The 15,501-nt window shown below is 41.7% G+C and overlaps 1 protein-coding gene across 1 annotated transcript in view; it reads left to right on the plus strand.

Annotated features, from left to right (window-relative positions):
* The window catches only part of ERC2 (ELKS/RAB6-interacting/CAST family member 2), a 736,860-nt gene extending 725,683 nt beyond the window's left edge, over positions 1–11,177 (plus strand). The window contains exons 16-17 of the mRNA XM_065885901.1: positions 10,723–10,857; positions 11,109–11,177. Of these exons, the coding sequence (XP_065741973.1) occupies positions 10,723–10,857; positions 11,109–11,177 (204 nt within the window). The remainder of the gene's footprint in view (positions 1–10,722; positions 10,858–11,108) is intronic.
* Positions 11,178–15,501: the final 4,324 nt, after the last annotated feature.

The following is a 15,501-nucleotide window of genomic DNA, read 5'->3' on the forward strand; positions in this document are numbered from 1 at the left end:
TGCGCTGAGCTCAAAAGCCCCTGTAGGAGAAACGTCCTTTTGTACTCTCACAGCTCTTCAGGATGCATTTGCTCTCTCTGGGCTGCTCTGAATTTCTAGTGTCTGCTCTCTGTAACCCAACTCATTCTCAGTTGCTTTGCTCTTTCCTTCTGATGAGGGTGTCTCAAGCTTCTGTCATTTAGAAAACTGCCTTCCCCAAGGTTTTCCATGTCCTATGACATAATTTCTGTGAATTCTCTGTTGGATGTGGTTGTTATAATTTATTCAAATATATTTTATAGCAAACGCATAACTATGAAAAAACCCCACTTACTCCCTGTGAATCATCTTGCATATCTCCAGGTATGTGGACACTTCTTAGCCCTTCCTGTGTAAGACTCTCCGTCCCTTCCTGAAGCACTGCTGGGTTGCTCGACCTTCACGTTGCCCTCAGAATAGTCATTCGAGCTATCAGTTTCCAGTCTGTTGGCCAGTTCTGTTAGGCCATACCCTAAGATAGTTTCTAACATTCATTAGTTGAGGAGATGATTTGGTGATGCCAGTTCTGCCTAGGACAGTGATAATAAATATTTGTTGGATATATGAATTAAATGAAGACCTTTACTTCCCTTGTCAGCACAGTTTTATTTTTTTATTTTTATTTTTCTTCAATGTCAAACATATTTAATCAACTATAAGTGCAGTATTACATATAAAATTTCACTGGGTGTTGATTCAGAAGTATTGGGTTCTGGGCAGTTCAGCTCTCCAGGATTTTTTGTTTTTGTTTTTGTTTTTTTGACATCTTTATTGGAGTATAATTGCTTTACAGTGTTCTGTTAATTTCTGCTGTATAACAAAGTGAATCAGCTATATGCATATGTATATCCCCATATCCCCTCCCTCTTGCGTCTCCCTCCCACCCTCCTTATCCCACCCCTCTAGGTGGTCACAAAGCACGGAGATGATCGCCCTTTGCTATGCGGCTGCTTCCCACTAGCTATCTACTTTACATGTGGTAGTATATGTAAGTCCGTGCCACTCTCCCACTTCGTCCCAGCTTACCCTTCCCCTCCCCATGTCCTCAAGTCCATTCTCTATGTCTGTGTCTTTATTCCTGTCCTGCCCCTAGGTTCATCAGAACCATTCTTTTTAGATTCCATATATATGTGTTAGCATACAGTATTTGTTTTTCTTTTTCTGACTTACTTCATTCTGTATGACAGACTCTAGGTCCACCCACCTCACTACAAATAACTCAATTTCATTTCTTTTTATGGCTCAGTAATATTCCATTGTATATCTGTGTGCCACATCTTCTTTAACCATTCATCTGTTGATGGGCATTTAGGTTGCTCCCATGTCCTGGCTATTGTAAATAGTGCTGCAATGAACATTGTGGTACATGACTCTTTTTGAATTATGGTTTCCTCAGGGTATGTGCCCAGTAGTAGGATTGCTGGGTCATATGGTAGTTCTGTTTTTAGTTTTTTAAGGAACCTCCTTACTGTTCTTCATAGTGGCTGTACCAATTTACATTCCCACCAACAGTGCAAGAGGGTTCCCTTTTCTCCACACCCTCTCCAGCATTTATTGTTTGTAGATTTTTTGATGATGGCCATTCTGAGTGGTGTGAGGTGATACCTCATTGTAGTTTTGATTTGCATTTCTCTAATGATTAGTGATGTTGAGCAGCTTTTCATGTGCTTCTTGGCCATCTGTATGTCTTCTTTGGAGAAATGTCTCTTTCTCTCTTCTGTCCATTTTTGGATTGGGCTGTTTGTGTTTTTGATATTGAGCTGCATGAGCTGCTTATAAATTTTGGAGGTTAAGCCTCTGTCAGTTGCTTCATTTGCAAATATTTTCTCCCATTCTGAGGGTTATCTTTTCATCTTGTTTATGGTTTCCTTTCAGCACAGTTTTAGAGTCTGAATTCTAATGTCTGCACACAGCCTTCTCGTTTTTTTTCCTCCTTTCTTTTCTTTTTTTTCTTCCTTTCTTCCTTCCTTCTTCCCTCCCTCCATCCCTTCCTTTCTTCCTTTTTTCCAGGCCTCCCTTTTTTCTTTCTTATTTTTTTCTTTTTAGTTAAAAATTTGGGATTTGATTTTGAAGATCACTTTCTAAAGAAACTCATAACAGACCATGCACAGAATATGTCCTTAGTTAGTAGGAGAGTCTGGGGTTTTTTTCAGAGACCCTCTATTGACTCTCTGAATTGAAACAGTTTAGACTCAACATAAAATATGCCTTGTTTACCCAGGCTCTTCATGCTCTGCATACTGTTACAGTCCTTGAAGAGCTTGTCAGTGACAAGTAAGATAAATGAATGAAGAGGACTTTACAAGTGTTTAAAAGCTAAGTATAGCATGTGCTGTCCACTACTTAATTAAACAGACCTGCACTAAACGAAGTAAGTTTGTGGTGGAAACTTCTAGGCCCTACCCTTTCTGCAAGACCCCCACAACCTCCAACAGTGCTCAAGATGTTAGAAATTTCTTGGTTGTCTGCAGTTGCTAATGTGTTAGCCTAGGTTTGAAACCATCGTATTGGTTAAAGCATTAAAAATTAGTGTGGATTGTGGATAATGGCTTATGAATTTATATTAGGGCTTGGTCAGCAATATGGACTCCCTTGGGGCTCGATCAAGATTTTATAATGTGTCTGAGTTTCATCCTTTTCACAGAGAACTTTAAAAAAACAAAAATGAGCTGCTTCTCTCATCAGCTCTGATTGGGGTCAATGTCCAGAGAGTCAGAGCTCATTTCCAACTCAATCTTAATTTTTATAATAAAGGGGTCAGTCTTTATGAATCTGAGCAGTAGGGTAGAGTGGTTACTTAGGAAGCTCTGGCATCATAATCCCAAATCTATCATTTGTATGATCTTGGGTAAGTTTCTTAGTCTTTCTCAGTTTCTTTCTTTCTTTCTAAATACTACCACTGCTATTATTTATTTTACTTTGACTTTCCCTTTTTACCCATGCATTACAAAGGCATTTTTCTCAAACTTATCCCACAATCTCAGCTCACAATATTGTAGCAAAGAAGGCAGATAGAGCTGTCATACTGGTAAGCCTCAGTTTCTTTTTCTGTAGAGTGGGGATAATAGCAGCCTCTAGTAGGGCTGATAGTAAGGTCATATGCATTTGAGTTGCTCTTGGTTCTTATGGGCTTCTGCCCCTGTGATAGCAGCTATTAAAGATTTTGAATATACCCCTCCCCGGCAACCTACATCAGAGCACTGGTGTGACTGACTAGAAGAGATGACAACAGCAAAGTGCTGTGCTTGGCTAGGAAAGCCTAATTACTATCACTGATATTCACCGGAGGCTCTGTCTCACAGTGCCAGCCTTCCTTCTGCTACTATTAAGGATACTAATCTCTACATCATTAGAAAAGTACATAGAACTCTTTCTCTGTAAATAATTCTGCCCCCATGGGCTGCACTGGGTGATAGCAGAACAGAGGTGGTGATATTCTCAGCTATAATTGCTGCCCATAACCCTTTGGGGAATTCCTCAGGTTCCTAAGGTGACAGCAGGAAGTACTTTATCAGAATAATCTCCCTCCCTTGCTTTTAGAAGGGAAAAGAAAAGAAAAGAAAAGCTACAAAAAACGTACAGTAAGGAAGAAGAACAGATCAACATCTCTTCATGTGGAGTTTGGTTCACGCTAAAACATTCTTTCCTCTCTTGCCCATTTTATAGATACAGGAACTGAGGCTCTTGGAAAAGTGATTCAGTTTGAGTCACAGAGTGAATATTTGGCAGCAACAGTGTTAGTGCTAGGCCTCTGTTACTTGCCTAAGAAAGTTGAGAGATCTATCTCCCTAGGTGATGAAAAATCTCAGAACTGCCCATGAAAAGGCCTGGTAGTCACGGAAATGTTAGTCCTGTGCAGATCTTAGACTTTTGCTGAGATTCCCATAAAAACAGACACAGAGACAGGGATTTGGTGCAGGTAGTTTATTTGGGAGGTGATCCCAAGAAGCATGGTGAGAAGTGATACAGGGACGTGATAAACATGCAGATAAACATGTATTAATGGGTAGTTTCCCAATGTAGTCAACCAGGGCTGCACCCTGCTGGGGACCTACTGAGAGATTCTGGAACACACCATAGTATGGTCCCACTAAGGGACTGGGGTGCTGGTTAGTTATCCATCACGTCCCTCCCTCATAGATTGAGGGTTTTTCTAAGGGCATGAACTGCCCAGCTCTTCTGTCTGCCCTGTTCCCTGGCGAAACTTGCCCCTGTGATCAGAGAAAGACCTCATGCAGAGAGAGGTGCAGGGGCTTGAGGTGGGAAGATAACAGCACATCCGGGACTGCCCATTCAATCTACAGGTGACCTCCAGGGTGGAACAAGAGGGGATGGGAGGGGCACTGACTTCCCTATAACAATTAAAAATAAAATAAAATAAAGGTACTTAATGAGTAGGTACAAAAATAGCAGCCAAACCGTCCATGGTGACTACTAATTTTCTGTCTATAAATAAGGACTAAGGGAAAACGGCTTCAGCAAAGTTGGGGTGGGGGAGAGTCTCATCAATGTCCTGTTGACTGCAGATGGATGGGAGGAAGGACTGATGAGCTGAAGGGTCAGAAGAGGTCAGAGCAGTTTTCACGGCAGGACTGATGCTGCAGCAGTAGAGTGTGTAGATATTTGTAAATACAAAGATGTCCAGAGCCTGGCCCGTTTTCCCAGAGGTGTCATAGTTTGACATGTGTGAGCATATGGCTATGGCTTTTCTTAACTTCTTTCCAAAATGCCCCAAGCTGGTAAATTCTGAGAAATAAGATAGGAATTATCATCTCAAATATTTTTCCTGCTCTCCCCACATCCAATAAAGGAATGAGGAAAGCACCACCCCAACACACACACACACACACACACACACACACACGATGTTTTGGATTCCAGTTCCCCTCATTGACCTGTTTTTCCTCTCATGGCGATTAGAGAGTGAGTTCACCATGGAATCTCCCCAGTCCACTCTTCCTTCTAGCCATGTCCACACCAACTTTCAAATCTTGGCTCAAGGGTCATCTGGCCCATGGAGCCTTATTGATGTCACAGCCCTTAGCTAGAGGGGATTTCCCCTGCCTCCAGACACGCATGTAAACCAAGCCTTTCTCCTTGTTTTTCTTCTCGTATTGTGTTATAGTCCATCCTCTAATTCCTCATATATTTATCTTTGCTTTGTTGCATGCATCTGGCCTGTGACCTTCCCCTTCATACACTACCGTAGGACTCTGGAGTCAGAAAGCTGGGTTTAAGTCCTGTTCCTCTGCTCACTAGCTGAGTGATCATGGGCTTGGTTTCCTCAATTGTAAAAGACAGCTCATAAGAATAGCTATCTCAGGATTCAATGAATGCATTCTGCTCAGACCCTTAGCCTGGCACATAATTGTTCTAGTCTTTATGGTTGCAGGAGTTTGGTGAGTGTTGAATGAATTTCTGTGCAATGTCCACAGTAGAAGGCAGATGCCCTTCAGTGATTCTTACTTACTCCCATAAGGTTCCCTAATGCAGCATATTCCCCTAATAGTTTCTTCACCCTCCTGCTTCATTTCGTCCTGCAAGAGTGACCCAAGCATTGGAACCCAGACCCCACTCAGTTATGATTCATTGCCGTGTGGGCCTGGTGGATGTTCAGGAAATCCCTTTCCTTTTCACTGTTCAGCTGTTGTCTGGTTTTTTCATCTTTAACTCAGAGACAAGAACTGTTGACCTTGCTCTAACTTCACAGAAACATGACCAGTAGAAGAGTTCTGGACTATTTCGGATTTCCCTGGCAGGAAAGAGGGAGAAAGAAAACCTGAGAGAAGAAAGTGTAATTGCTATTGTATGGTATTATCTCCATATCCCATAGCAACAAATCTTATTATATATTTTTTCTTATTTAAACCATAGTCATGAAGGTTTTATTGTTAACTTGATCCAGATGACTGATCAAAGCATAGTTCATTATTGCCACCTTGCTAAAATATTTTTAAAGGCAGTTTTAATGTTACACTTTTATAGCTACATATTGCTGTTAAGCTATTGAGTCTGTTTCTAGTCAATCAAGGATTTTCATTTTGTTTCAAGAGCTCCTTGGATAAACTCTTCAGAAATGTCAAGAGAGATGGAGTGTATGACACCTTTTCACAGATGGTGTTCATCAGGGATTTTAGTTAATGGATACAGTTTCAGTTTTCCATGGTTGACTTTGGGTGCTAATGGAAGTATTCTATAAAGATTCCTGTTCTTCCAAACGCTAGATGATTGGAAGGAAATGAACCCCATAACACTCCCACACTCTTTATTCTTAATGATGTAAGTACCCAAAGGCAGGGAGTACTTCAGTAGGTCCATTTTATTCAAGAACAGCATATTTCTCAAACAAGAACAATTTGACTTTTGTAACAGCTCCGAAACTATACATTTAGCCTGCTCCCTCGCTCCCAAGAACAACAACCACCAAAACCAAATGCACAATAGGGAAGGTTAAACTATCACATGAAGAGTTACATACTAACCTGGCTCGTCATAGATGCTAATTGTGTATTTTTTCCTTTCATCTGTTCCAAAGTGGCCTGTTCATTCCTTCGTACATTTACACATTTATTCCACACACATTTACTTGCTACTTATGTACCAGACTCTGTGCTAGGTGGTGAGTCCAAGGGTAATTCACACCTAGTGCTTCCCTCAAGAGAATTTCAACCTAGTGACAGAGAAAGCCCAGAAAACACGTGACTACTTACCATTCATTGACATAAGTGCTATGATGGAAGCGGGTGGGGGTAGGTACAGCATTCTGGGAGAGGCAGTAGAGGGGCACTTAATCCCTTCTGAGGTGGACTTATGGAAAGTGGTTCTGGAGGTGATGGTGTTGAAGCCAAGACCAGAAGAACTAATGAGTATAAGCCAGGTAAAGGGGGAGAGAATAAAAGGCATGACAGGACCAGAGATCAGCCTGTCCCAGGGCAGGGAGGGGAGGATAGGCAGCCAAGAGGTGAACAGCAGTTACCTCACAAGAGCTTCATAAGCTACGGAGGAGATGGGGCTCTTTCCTGAGGGCAGTGGGGAGCCTCTGAGGAATCTAAAGCCAGGTAGTAACAGAGGTCTGATGTCACTCTTGACTACAGATTGTGTTCAATGCGAGGCAAGAGTGTAACAGGAGAACTGTTAGGAACCTGTTGCCCCAGAGCAATAAGGTGGCGCCTGGAAGAAAGAGGAAGTAGAAAATGAAATCTGATGAGATTTGTCTCAGCAGTCATGACATAATACAGTAAAACCAATATAACACAGTTACCCAGGGCAAACGTGTCAGGTCAGCAGTTTGGTAAACTCTGAAAAGGAAATAAAAATGGGCTTCAGTGAATTACTAAATGAGGCCATGAGTTGCCAAGTGCAGAGCTGTGGAAAGCTACCTAGTTCCAACTCTATATTAGCTTTCCCGGGATTTCAGTTATGACTGCCCAGAGGATTTGCTGTCTAAGGCTTTGTGGTGGGCACCTTGTATATCTCTGATGGCCACAGGGATGTGAAGCATCACCTGGTAAACATGTCTGGAAATATTTGAACGAATAGTATCCTTGTTCCAATCCTTCTTTAAATTTTCTGCAGTTTTTCTTCCATCCACCTTTAGGAAATGTTATTCATGGCTTTCTATCCTTCTAGACCATTCTTGGTGTGTTAGGAAACCAATATAATTGTGTGGAGATGAGGATAGGTAGTGTAGATTGAAAAAAATTTTTAAGAGGTCCATTTCCAATTTCACAATTAAATGGGCAGGATTTGGTCAAACTTTTCTACGGAAGGGAAAACTAGCCACCAGCCTGTAAGAAATCGGTCATAGTTTAGGGGACGTGCTACAAGCAAGATAAATAAAAATGGTCTAAAATATCAGGCTAAACTCTCATTTTTCATCTCCATTTCACACTCTTCTCTTCCAGCCCAGACTAATCAAAAGAAGCCTCTTCCGCTCACAATTGCTCTGTGTACATTTCCCCCAGATCTGGTATTCACATGAACAACGTGGTTTATTTATATTTCAGCACCAAATTGGAAAGATGACATCATTCATTTACAGTCTTTATCCCATGACATGCCTATTCTCCAACACCTCATTTCAGCAGACACATTTAGGACTGCATATAGCATCTTGTTTAGCTTGTACATTCTTTTATGGGATACAGTTCAAAGGTAGGGAACTTTAAGCTTGTCGCTGGTAAGAAAATAATCTCATAAAATCACAGGAGCTTCCCCAAAGGGTAAGGGCATTATGACGTTTACAATAGCAGAGTTATTATTTGTTCATTTAGGCTTCATCATTCATTCTTGGGCGAGTCCCTTCCTTCTTGACCATAGCAGGTCTTACAGCTCCCTTCAGACTTTTAGAATTCTATTAGAAGAAACAATTCCAGATTTATTAGTTCATGAGTTCAAAAGTATAGGCTCCTGACACTACTGGAATTTTAGGTGTAAGTGCTGAATTTCACAATCTGGTGTATAAGAGATTCCCGGATAGGGGAATCTCAGCACTTGGTCGGCAACAGCTCCACTGACCTGCTGTTTCTCATAAGATGTAACTTGTCCATTGGGTCTTCTGACACTTTAAGTGGACAAGTGAAGGATGGAAATGCTATCAGCTGCCAACGGTTGCCTGAGATATTTTAATTAGATTTTTAGGTGGCTCTTTCCCTCTACTTTTATTGTTTTTATCCATATACACGCATGTTTTTACGTCCACTCTGGGGCCTTTCAAATACCATACACATTTTTAAAAAATGGAGTGAGTAAATCATGAGACATCCTCTGTCACATAGAATTGCGATGTGAGGTGTTTCCAAAACTTAACAGAACTGAAGCATTTATGAGAAAGCTATTTCTACCTGTTCGGCTGTTGCCTTTTTTGCTAGCAACACGGCTAAGAGAAAAGCTTAGTGATTGAGAATTGGAAGGCCTGGAAATCTCCATGTTCTATGTCAAGAAAGAGCCTCTGGGGGCTGAAATCTATGCCTTGATTTCCTAGCTATAAATGAAGATAGTAATAATTCCTCCCAGGAAAGTTTTGAGGTTAAGTTAAGATCATACATGAAAAATACTATAAGAGTAGACTGCTAGGTCCAGAATTATTATCAGAATATTATTTATATTACATAGTAACATTCCATCTGGCTGGGGGCTCTGCCAGCCTCTGACTTCCAGCTCTCTTAAAGTGCTGATGGCTTGGTGTCATGAGCCACCAGTGGTATTGTTATGGCAACTCATGAGATGTTCTCAACTCTTAGTGACCTTCCCTGGCTAAGGACAGTCATGCAGCTCGCCTCTAGAATGGCAGCGTCCCTCACAATTATGGCCCCTTCTTTCTTTCAGTCACTGGTTGCAACAGCATGCATAATGTTATCTACATCTACTTGGCCCTGTGTTAGATTCTGGAGAGAGGCAGATGAAAGAAACAGCCTCAAGTTTACTGACAAATGGACAGATAAATCGGTGGTTAGAGAGAGGTGGTAAGTAGGAGGCACACGTCACCTGCTCTCAAGGGTGGGGTCAGGAAAAGGCCAGACACAGAAGTTAGAAGCAAGGGAAGGTGGCTGGGGGAGGTGTCACAGGCAAAGGAAACCACGTGTATTAAGAAGGAGAAGTGTCTTCCAGTAAACAACAGCACCAGTAATAGTAATAACAGCATGACTTTTATTTCAAGCCCATTATGTGCCAGAGCCTGGACTGACTTGAAGTCCATCGTATCATTTTCTCCTTAGAACAACCGCAGGGAAGGGGGTACTATTACTCCCATTTTGAAGTTGAGGAAATCGGGGCACAGAAATAGTTAACTCTCAGGAGACCACGGAACCGGCAAAGAGGTGGAGCAACACTTGAACCCAGACGGCCTTATCTCCAAACCCACACTTGTAGTCCTACATTTCCTGGCTTTCCGAGCTGGATATTTTTATCTGCCTTTTTCCATGGTCTTTAGGCAGTTTTCTAGATTCTGTGACCCTGTTAGGTCGATTGATCGTTGGTCTCTTTCTTGCCCGACATAATAAAACAATACAATTCTATGGCCCTTGGGGTTTAACTCTGACACCTAGTTGTCTCGTGACAAACATAACAGGGAGTAAAGCTCTTCTCCATCAACTTCGCTTTTTTTTTGCTTAATTTCTTCAAAGAACAATATCAATTAAAATGTCCATCGAGTGCCCTTTCCCTAGAAGTCGTCATGGTAACAAACCATCCCCATCAGTATTTTTGCATTTGGCAGCTTTTAAGTGGATTTCTCGGCCTTGTCTTGCAAGGCCACTGTTTGTCTGTAGTTCTGTGTCTCCATCCAGGCCTTTTCCATCTTTTCATCCAGGGCTTCCCTCTCTTGCTTGCTCTAGAGTGTAGGATGTGACCATTGACGGTATGTGATTGCAGGCTTACTCCGGACCTCTCTGATCGCTTGATAACATAAAACAAAGCACTTTAGTATGTGTCCATTTATTGCCTTTTAAATCTCGTGGGGGAAGTACACTTATGTCTCTGAATGGAGATCCAGCAACATAGTGGCTTCAAGGATGTGACAAAACCTCTTTCGCCAAAGCTCATGGCATGGTGCATTCTTTGTTAAGTTTCAGTGTAACTAAAAATGAGAACTGTTCCTAAAAAAGGAACAAAGGGAGCCCTATAGGTGCTGTAATTATGCCCTGAGTCTCTTTGGCTGGTCTTCTAGCTCCTGACGGAATCTTCCCTGGTTTTTGTTCTGTGCAGACCCAGAACAGAATGAAGCTGATGGCGGACAACTATGATGAGGACCACCACCACTACCACCACCACCACCATCACCACCACCACCGATCTCCTGGGAGGTCGCAACATTCCAATCACAGGCCCTCTCCTGACCAGGTCAGTTTCATTGCCGCTTACCTCCAAGGCCCCTTTTACCCTTTGGATATTCTAAGATAAAATAAATAATCCTCAAGAAATAATAAACAGCATAAAGTGATACGTTCTTTGAACTGAAACTAATAGCTTTGGTATTTATTTCCATCACTCAAGGAATCTAAATGTTTTCCTTTCTCCTTCCTCTTTAAGGTTTTGTCTGTTCTTGTTTATGTTATGCATTTTCTTTCCTCCTCTCCTTTCTTCTTTCATAGATATGTAGTCTGTTGCTGGCTCAGTATCCAATGGTGGCTTACTTTGGAATGTCTCTTTCAGGGTTTTAAGAGAAAGCACTTTGTTTCCATGAGCTTGGCAATCAGAGAAGCCTTGAGCTTGGTGAGAACAGTCCTAGAAAATTCCTTAGTGATGCAAATTAAAAGTGGGGTAAAACAACATGAAAAGAAATCAGTTTTGCTTCATTTTAGCCAGTGAAGTCAAGGGGTCTAGTTTATTTGATTTGGACCCTATCTTCTCCCTTAACTAAGTAAAGAAGTGAAGAGATGGATTGACAAAAACACAGCCCTCCTGTGGTTTTCAACGATATTCACACTCACCCGCCACATGCAAAAACTATTTATGTTTAGCATTAATACTCTTGAAGGTAAACTTTGTGGAAATTATGAAGTTAAATGCAAACTAGCAGGATAATATAATCAATATTGACAGTAATTCCTCCTTTATTGTACTATGACCTTTTTTTAAAGTAGTTTAACGTATACAATAAATTTTAAGAGGGATGGGGTCATAGGTAATGGAATGGAATCATCTGGGTAAATGTGAATGCCTTTGTTCTGTATTTCTAAATATGTGAGGGAAGGGTTTGAGTTACCTGTGTGAGGAGGGGTTTACCTGTTTGTTGGAGGAAGGGGTGCTTATTGTACTCCTAAAATTTTTTTTCAGGTGGCTCTGTTTCCTTTTTACCTCATGTCACTCCATCCCATAGGAGAAGTTAAGATTCCAAGTCTCCAAGGTGTTTTCCCAGTAGTACAACTCCAGGGGGCATCATTTATATAGTACACAACATAAAATATACCCCCTGGAGCTGTGCAGTGAGGTAGCTCCAATCGGAGGGCTCCCCGCCCCCAGCTTGGCCCTATCCTTGTACTGGGAAACATTTGCCCTCAGAGACCTCAACCCTGGAGAAGATGTCCACATAGGACATCTTAGTTTCTGAAGCCAAGTGCAGAAAGGCACTGGTTTATGTCATTAGCTCTCAAAAATGGTTCTCAGTTTGGAGATCAGCAAAATGGAGAGAGAGATTAATTTTATGTCATTATCTCATATGTCTGTGGTTTGGGTCTGATTTGGTTTTATTTATTCAGTTCTCATCCCTCACAACCACCACCACCTCCCCACACTCACCTGCCCCAGTGTACCTGGCATCCTGCTAACTAATTCATTCTCACTCTTGATCCCTGCCCTTTGCTCCTTGACCTTCTGCCGTGAGGTGTAAGTGTAAGGCTTTATTGGTGCTAGAAGGCCATCCTGGAATTTCCCCCAGAGAAACAGGAACACAGAGCACTATAGGGACGGAAAGAAGGTTTGGAGGCAAATTGGGGAAGTGGTTTGCACAAGAACCTGCTGAGATAACCGTCTTGTTTCATCACGGAGACACATACACTAATGTGTCCTGCTAGAAACACAGCACCAGTTCAAATTTACCGTCCTTGTGAGTGATATTTTTTTACAAAAGTTAGTCTCCGGATACCTTTCCAGAGATCTTTAATTATTAGACTAGAGTACTTGCCTGTTTGGTTGACCCTCTTAAGTTTGTCTACAGACACTAGAGGTTGTCATGGGGCAGAAATAATTGCTCAGGGATGGTGCCCTCCACAGAAGAATTAGCATTCCTTGAGGAATGTCTGACTAACATACGTGGTCAGGACCTCTGGTACACGTTTCTCATTGGCACTGTTAGGAAGGTGGTGATGACGCTCCACCTTCACATTCTCCATCTCAGTAACTACTCTAAGCAAACCATGAACATAGAGGCAGAGAGCCTCATCCTTTCTACAGATGAAAAATCCAGGCCCTGAGAGGAGGGGGTCCTCCACTGACTAGAGTCCTGCTGCTGGGTCTTTGCTCATTCAGCCAATACTTGGAGCACATGTTCCACGCCGGCCACTTTGCTGGGCTTGGGGAAGAGGATGATGGGTAACACCCCTGCATGCAAGGGGTTTGCTGTCTGGTTTAGGGCAAAAGTCTGATGTCTCATTCAGTTCTGTTCAGGATCTTGTCAATCAGAACGAGACAGATAACAGGTAGTTTTAACTTAATTAGGGGGCCCATGACTTAGGAACTGCAGTGGGGTTCACTGTGAAAGTGCAATACCCTTAATCGGAAGGGTAGCTTTGTGGTTTTAAACTGGAGTCAGCTAGGCTGTAAAGTTCCCTTGGTGCACTTTTTCAATCAGAGAAGGAGGCTTAAGTTAGGAGCCCTGGCAGGAATAGGTTGACTCCAATGATGGAGATGGCAAGATCCCCTGGGCTTGTTGCCCTTTCTGACTAGGTATTCCAGGTCTTGGACAGTGATGCCTTCCCCTGTATGGGATTTTGAGATTTATATTCACCAACTCATCTATCAATATATGCATTGTTATAAATCTAAGTAAGTCCCAGACTGTAACAGTTATTGAATGGCTGGGAAGTCTTTCCCAGTTGATTGTAAAAGCTACACATAATTGTGTAAGTATATATATTAATATGTATGGAGTGGAACTACTTCTTTGGAGAAAGTGACAGCTTTATATCAGTGTGTGACAACATTAGAGTCTGAATAATGGATTGATTTGGATGAGATTTAAATTAAACGCTCTTGATGTTAATTGAACTGACTTAAAGGGGAAAGGTCTCTTCCAGGGATTCCTGATTCCCTTCCCATGAATCTTCCAGCCCTGACCTTCCTGTGGCCATGAGGCTGACCATCTGTATCTTCTAGAAGAGGGGCTACAAAATGTTGACATTGCCTTTTGAGCTTTATTAAGAGGTCAGATACATGTGAAAATGAAGAAATATAAAAAAGCAGCCACTTTTCTACTTTTCCAGAGAAACTCATTTTTCCTTAGGAAATTCAATTTAAGTATTGCCAGGTACTTTCAGAGTTAGATTCTTTTTCCATTTCTTCCCTATCCCTCTCTCCTTTACTATGATTTTGCTTTCTCGGGAGAAACTGAATCCAAGGGTTATAAGTCTAGACTGGGATTTCCCAAAGTAACGTTTGGAACATTAGTCCCATGAGGAAAGTCTTGAAATAAAGATTTGGTGGGCAAAGAATTTTGGGAAAGTGCTGTGTATTATAACACGATCTTGGAGAGTCTTGGTACAATTAACAGATCAAAGGATCTATAAAGCCATATAAGAAAGAAATCTCTCCAATTTTATTTAACCCAGCATTTCCCAGATTTATTTGATCATGGAATCTTTTTTCTTCTTTTCTAGTAACATCTGTGCTCTGAGAAATACTGTTCTCAGAGTATCAGGTGAAGAAAGAGACTACCCAGTTTAAAACAGGGCTGATCCAGTTTCCGTCAGTGTTTTTCACCAGAAGGTGAAGTTTCAAGGCAGATTTTCCTTATGCTTTGCATAGCAGAAAATGAGAGTGTTCGTTTCTTAGGATAACTTTTCTTCAGACTCTAACATCTGAGAATGAGTTATCCCACCAAAAAAAATCAATAGCTTGGAATTAAGGGAGCCATTACAAGAATGAGGACCCAGGAAAATAAGGCTCATCATAAATACATGGCCCTTCAGAGATTGAAAATGAGCGTCATAAGGGGAAGAGAATATGGAGAACGTGTAAGAGAGGTCAGTGGGGTGTGGCAGTCCAACAGCCTAGACCCCCTACCCAAGAAAGGAACAGTTAATATTTGGTGGCCTGTGACCCCCAGGACAGCCATAGTCGTTGAATGTGTTCAAGCCGAACATTCAGAGAAACACCAGTAATGCCTTAGGAAATCCTTCAAACCAAGAAGCAGCCACAGAGGCAGACAACAAATATTTCCCATGACACAAGCTACTGGTGAGCTTTGAGAAATAATTAAGACCAAAGAATAAATAGTACATGCTGGAGACTCATTAGTGATTTTATTTTATTGAAGTTACCGAGCCTGACTGATTTAGAAAAGCTCAGTGGAAACGCAACTTCTCCTAAATGCCCTCTGTACCTGTCATTGTCACTTTCTGTCATTTTCTTTAAGTAGCGTCTTTCCTTGTCTTACCATGATGCCAAGATTTTTTACTTATTTTTCTAGGCATCGTATGCTTTTCATAGTCACATTTCATTAATCTCCTTCCAGTGGCTCCCAGGTATGGACTAATAACCCCATGGATAAGAAAAAAGTATGGCGTCAGGGTGAACACCACACTTCAGCCAACTCAAAATGCCAGGCTTGTTCAGACTGCCCTTTGGCTTGCAGGACTCACACTTCTGTCCTTGGGTCTTGAGTGGGATGTTGGGTCTTTAAGGACCTGGATCTTACTGCTTTTTTTGTGTGCAAAATGCACCTCCGTTTGGTAAAGCATCTGCCATTCTGATTCTAATTTGTGGGGGCCTAACTGGCCAAAACGTAAACATTCTTTTTGGACTGGAAACCCCAGAATATATGGCCAC

The sequence above is a fragment of the Phocoena phocoena genome, chromosome 10, assembly GCF_963924675.1.
Source record: "Phocoena phocoena chromosome 10, mPhoPho1.1, whole genome shotgun sequence".
NCBI lineage: Eukaryota > Metazoa > Chordata > Mammalia > Artiodactyla > Phocoenidae > Phocoena > Phocoena phocoena.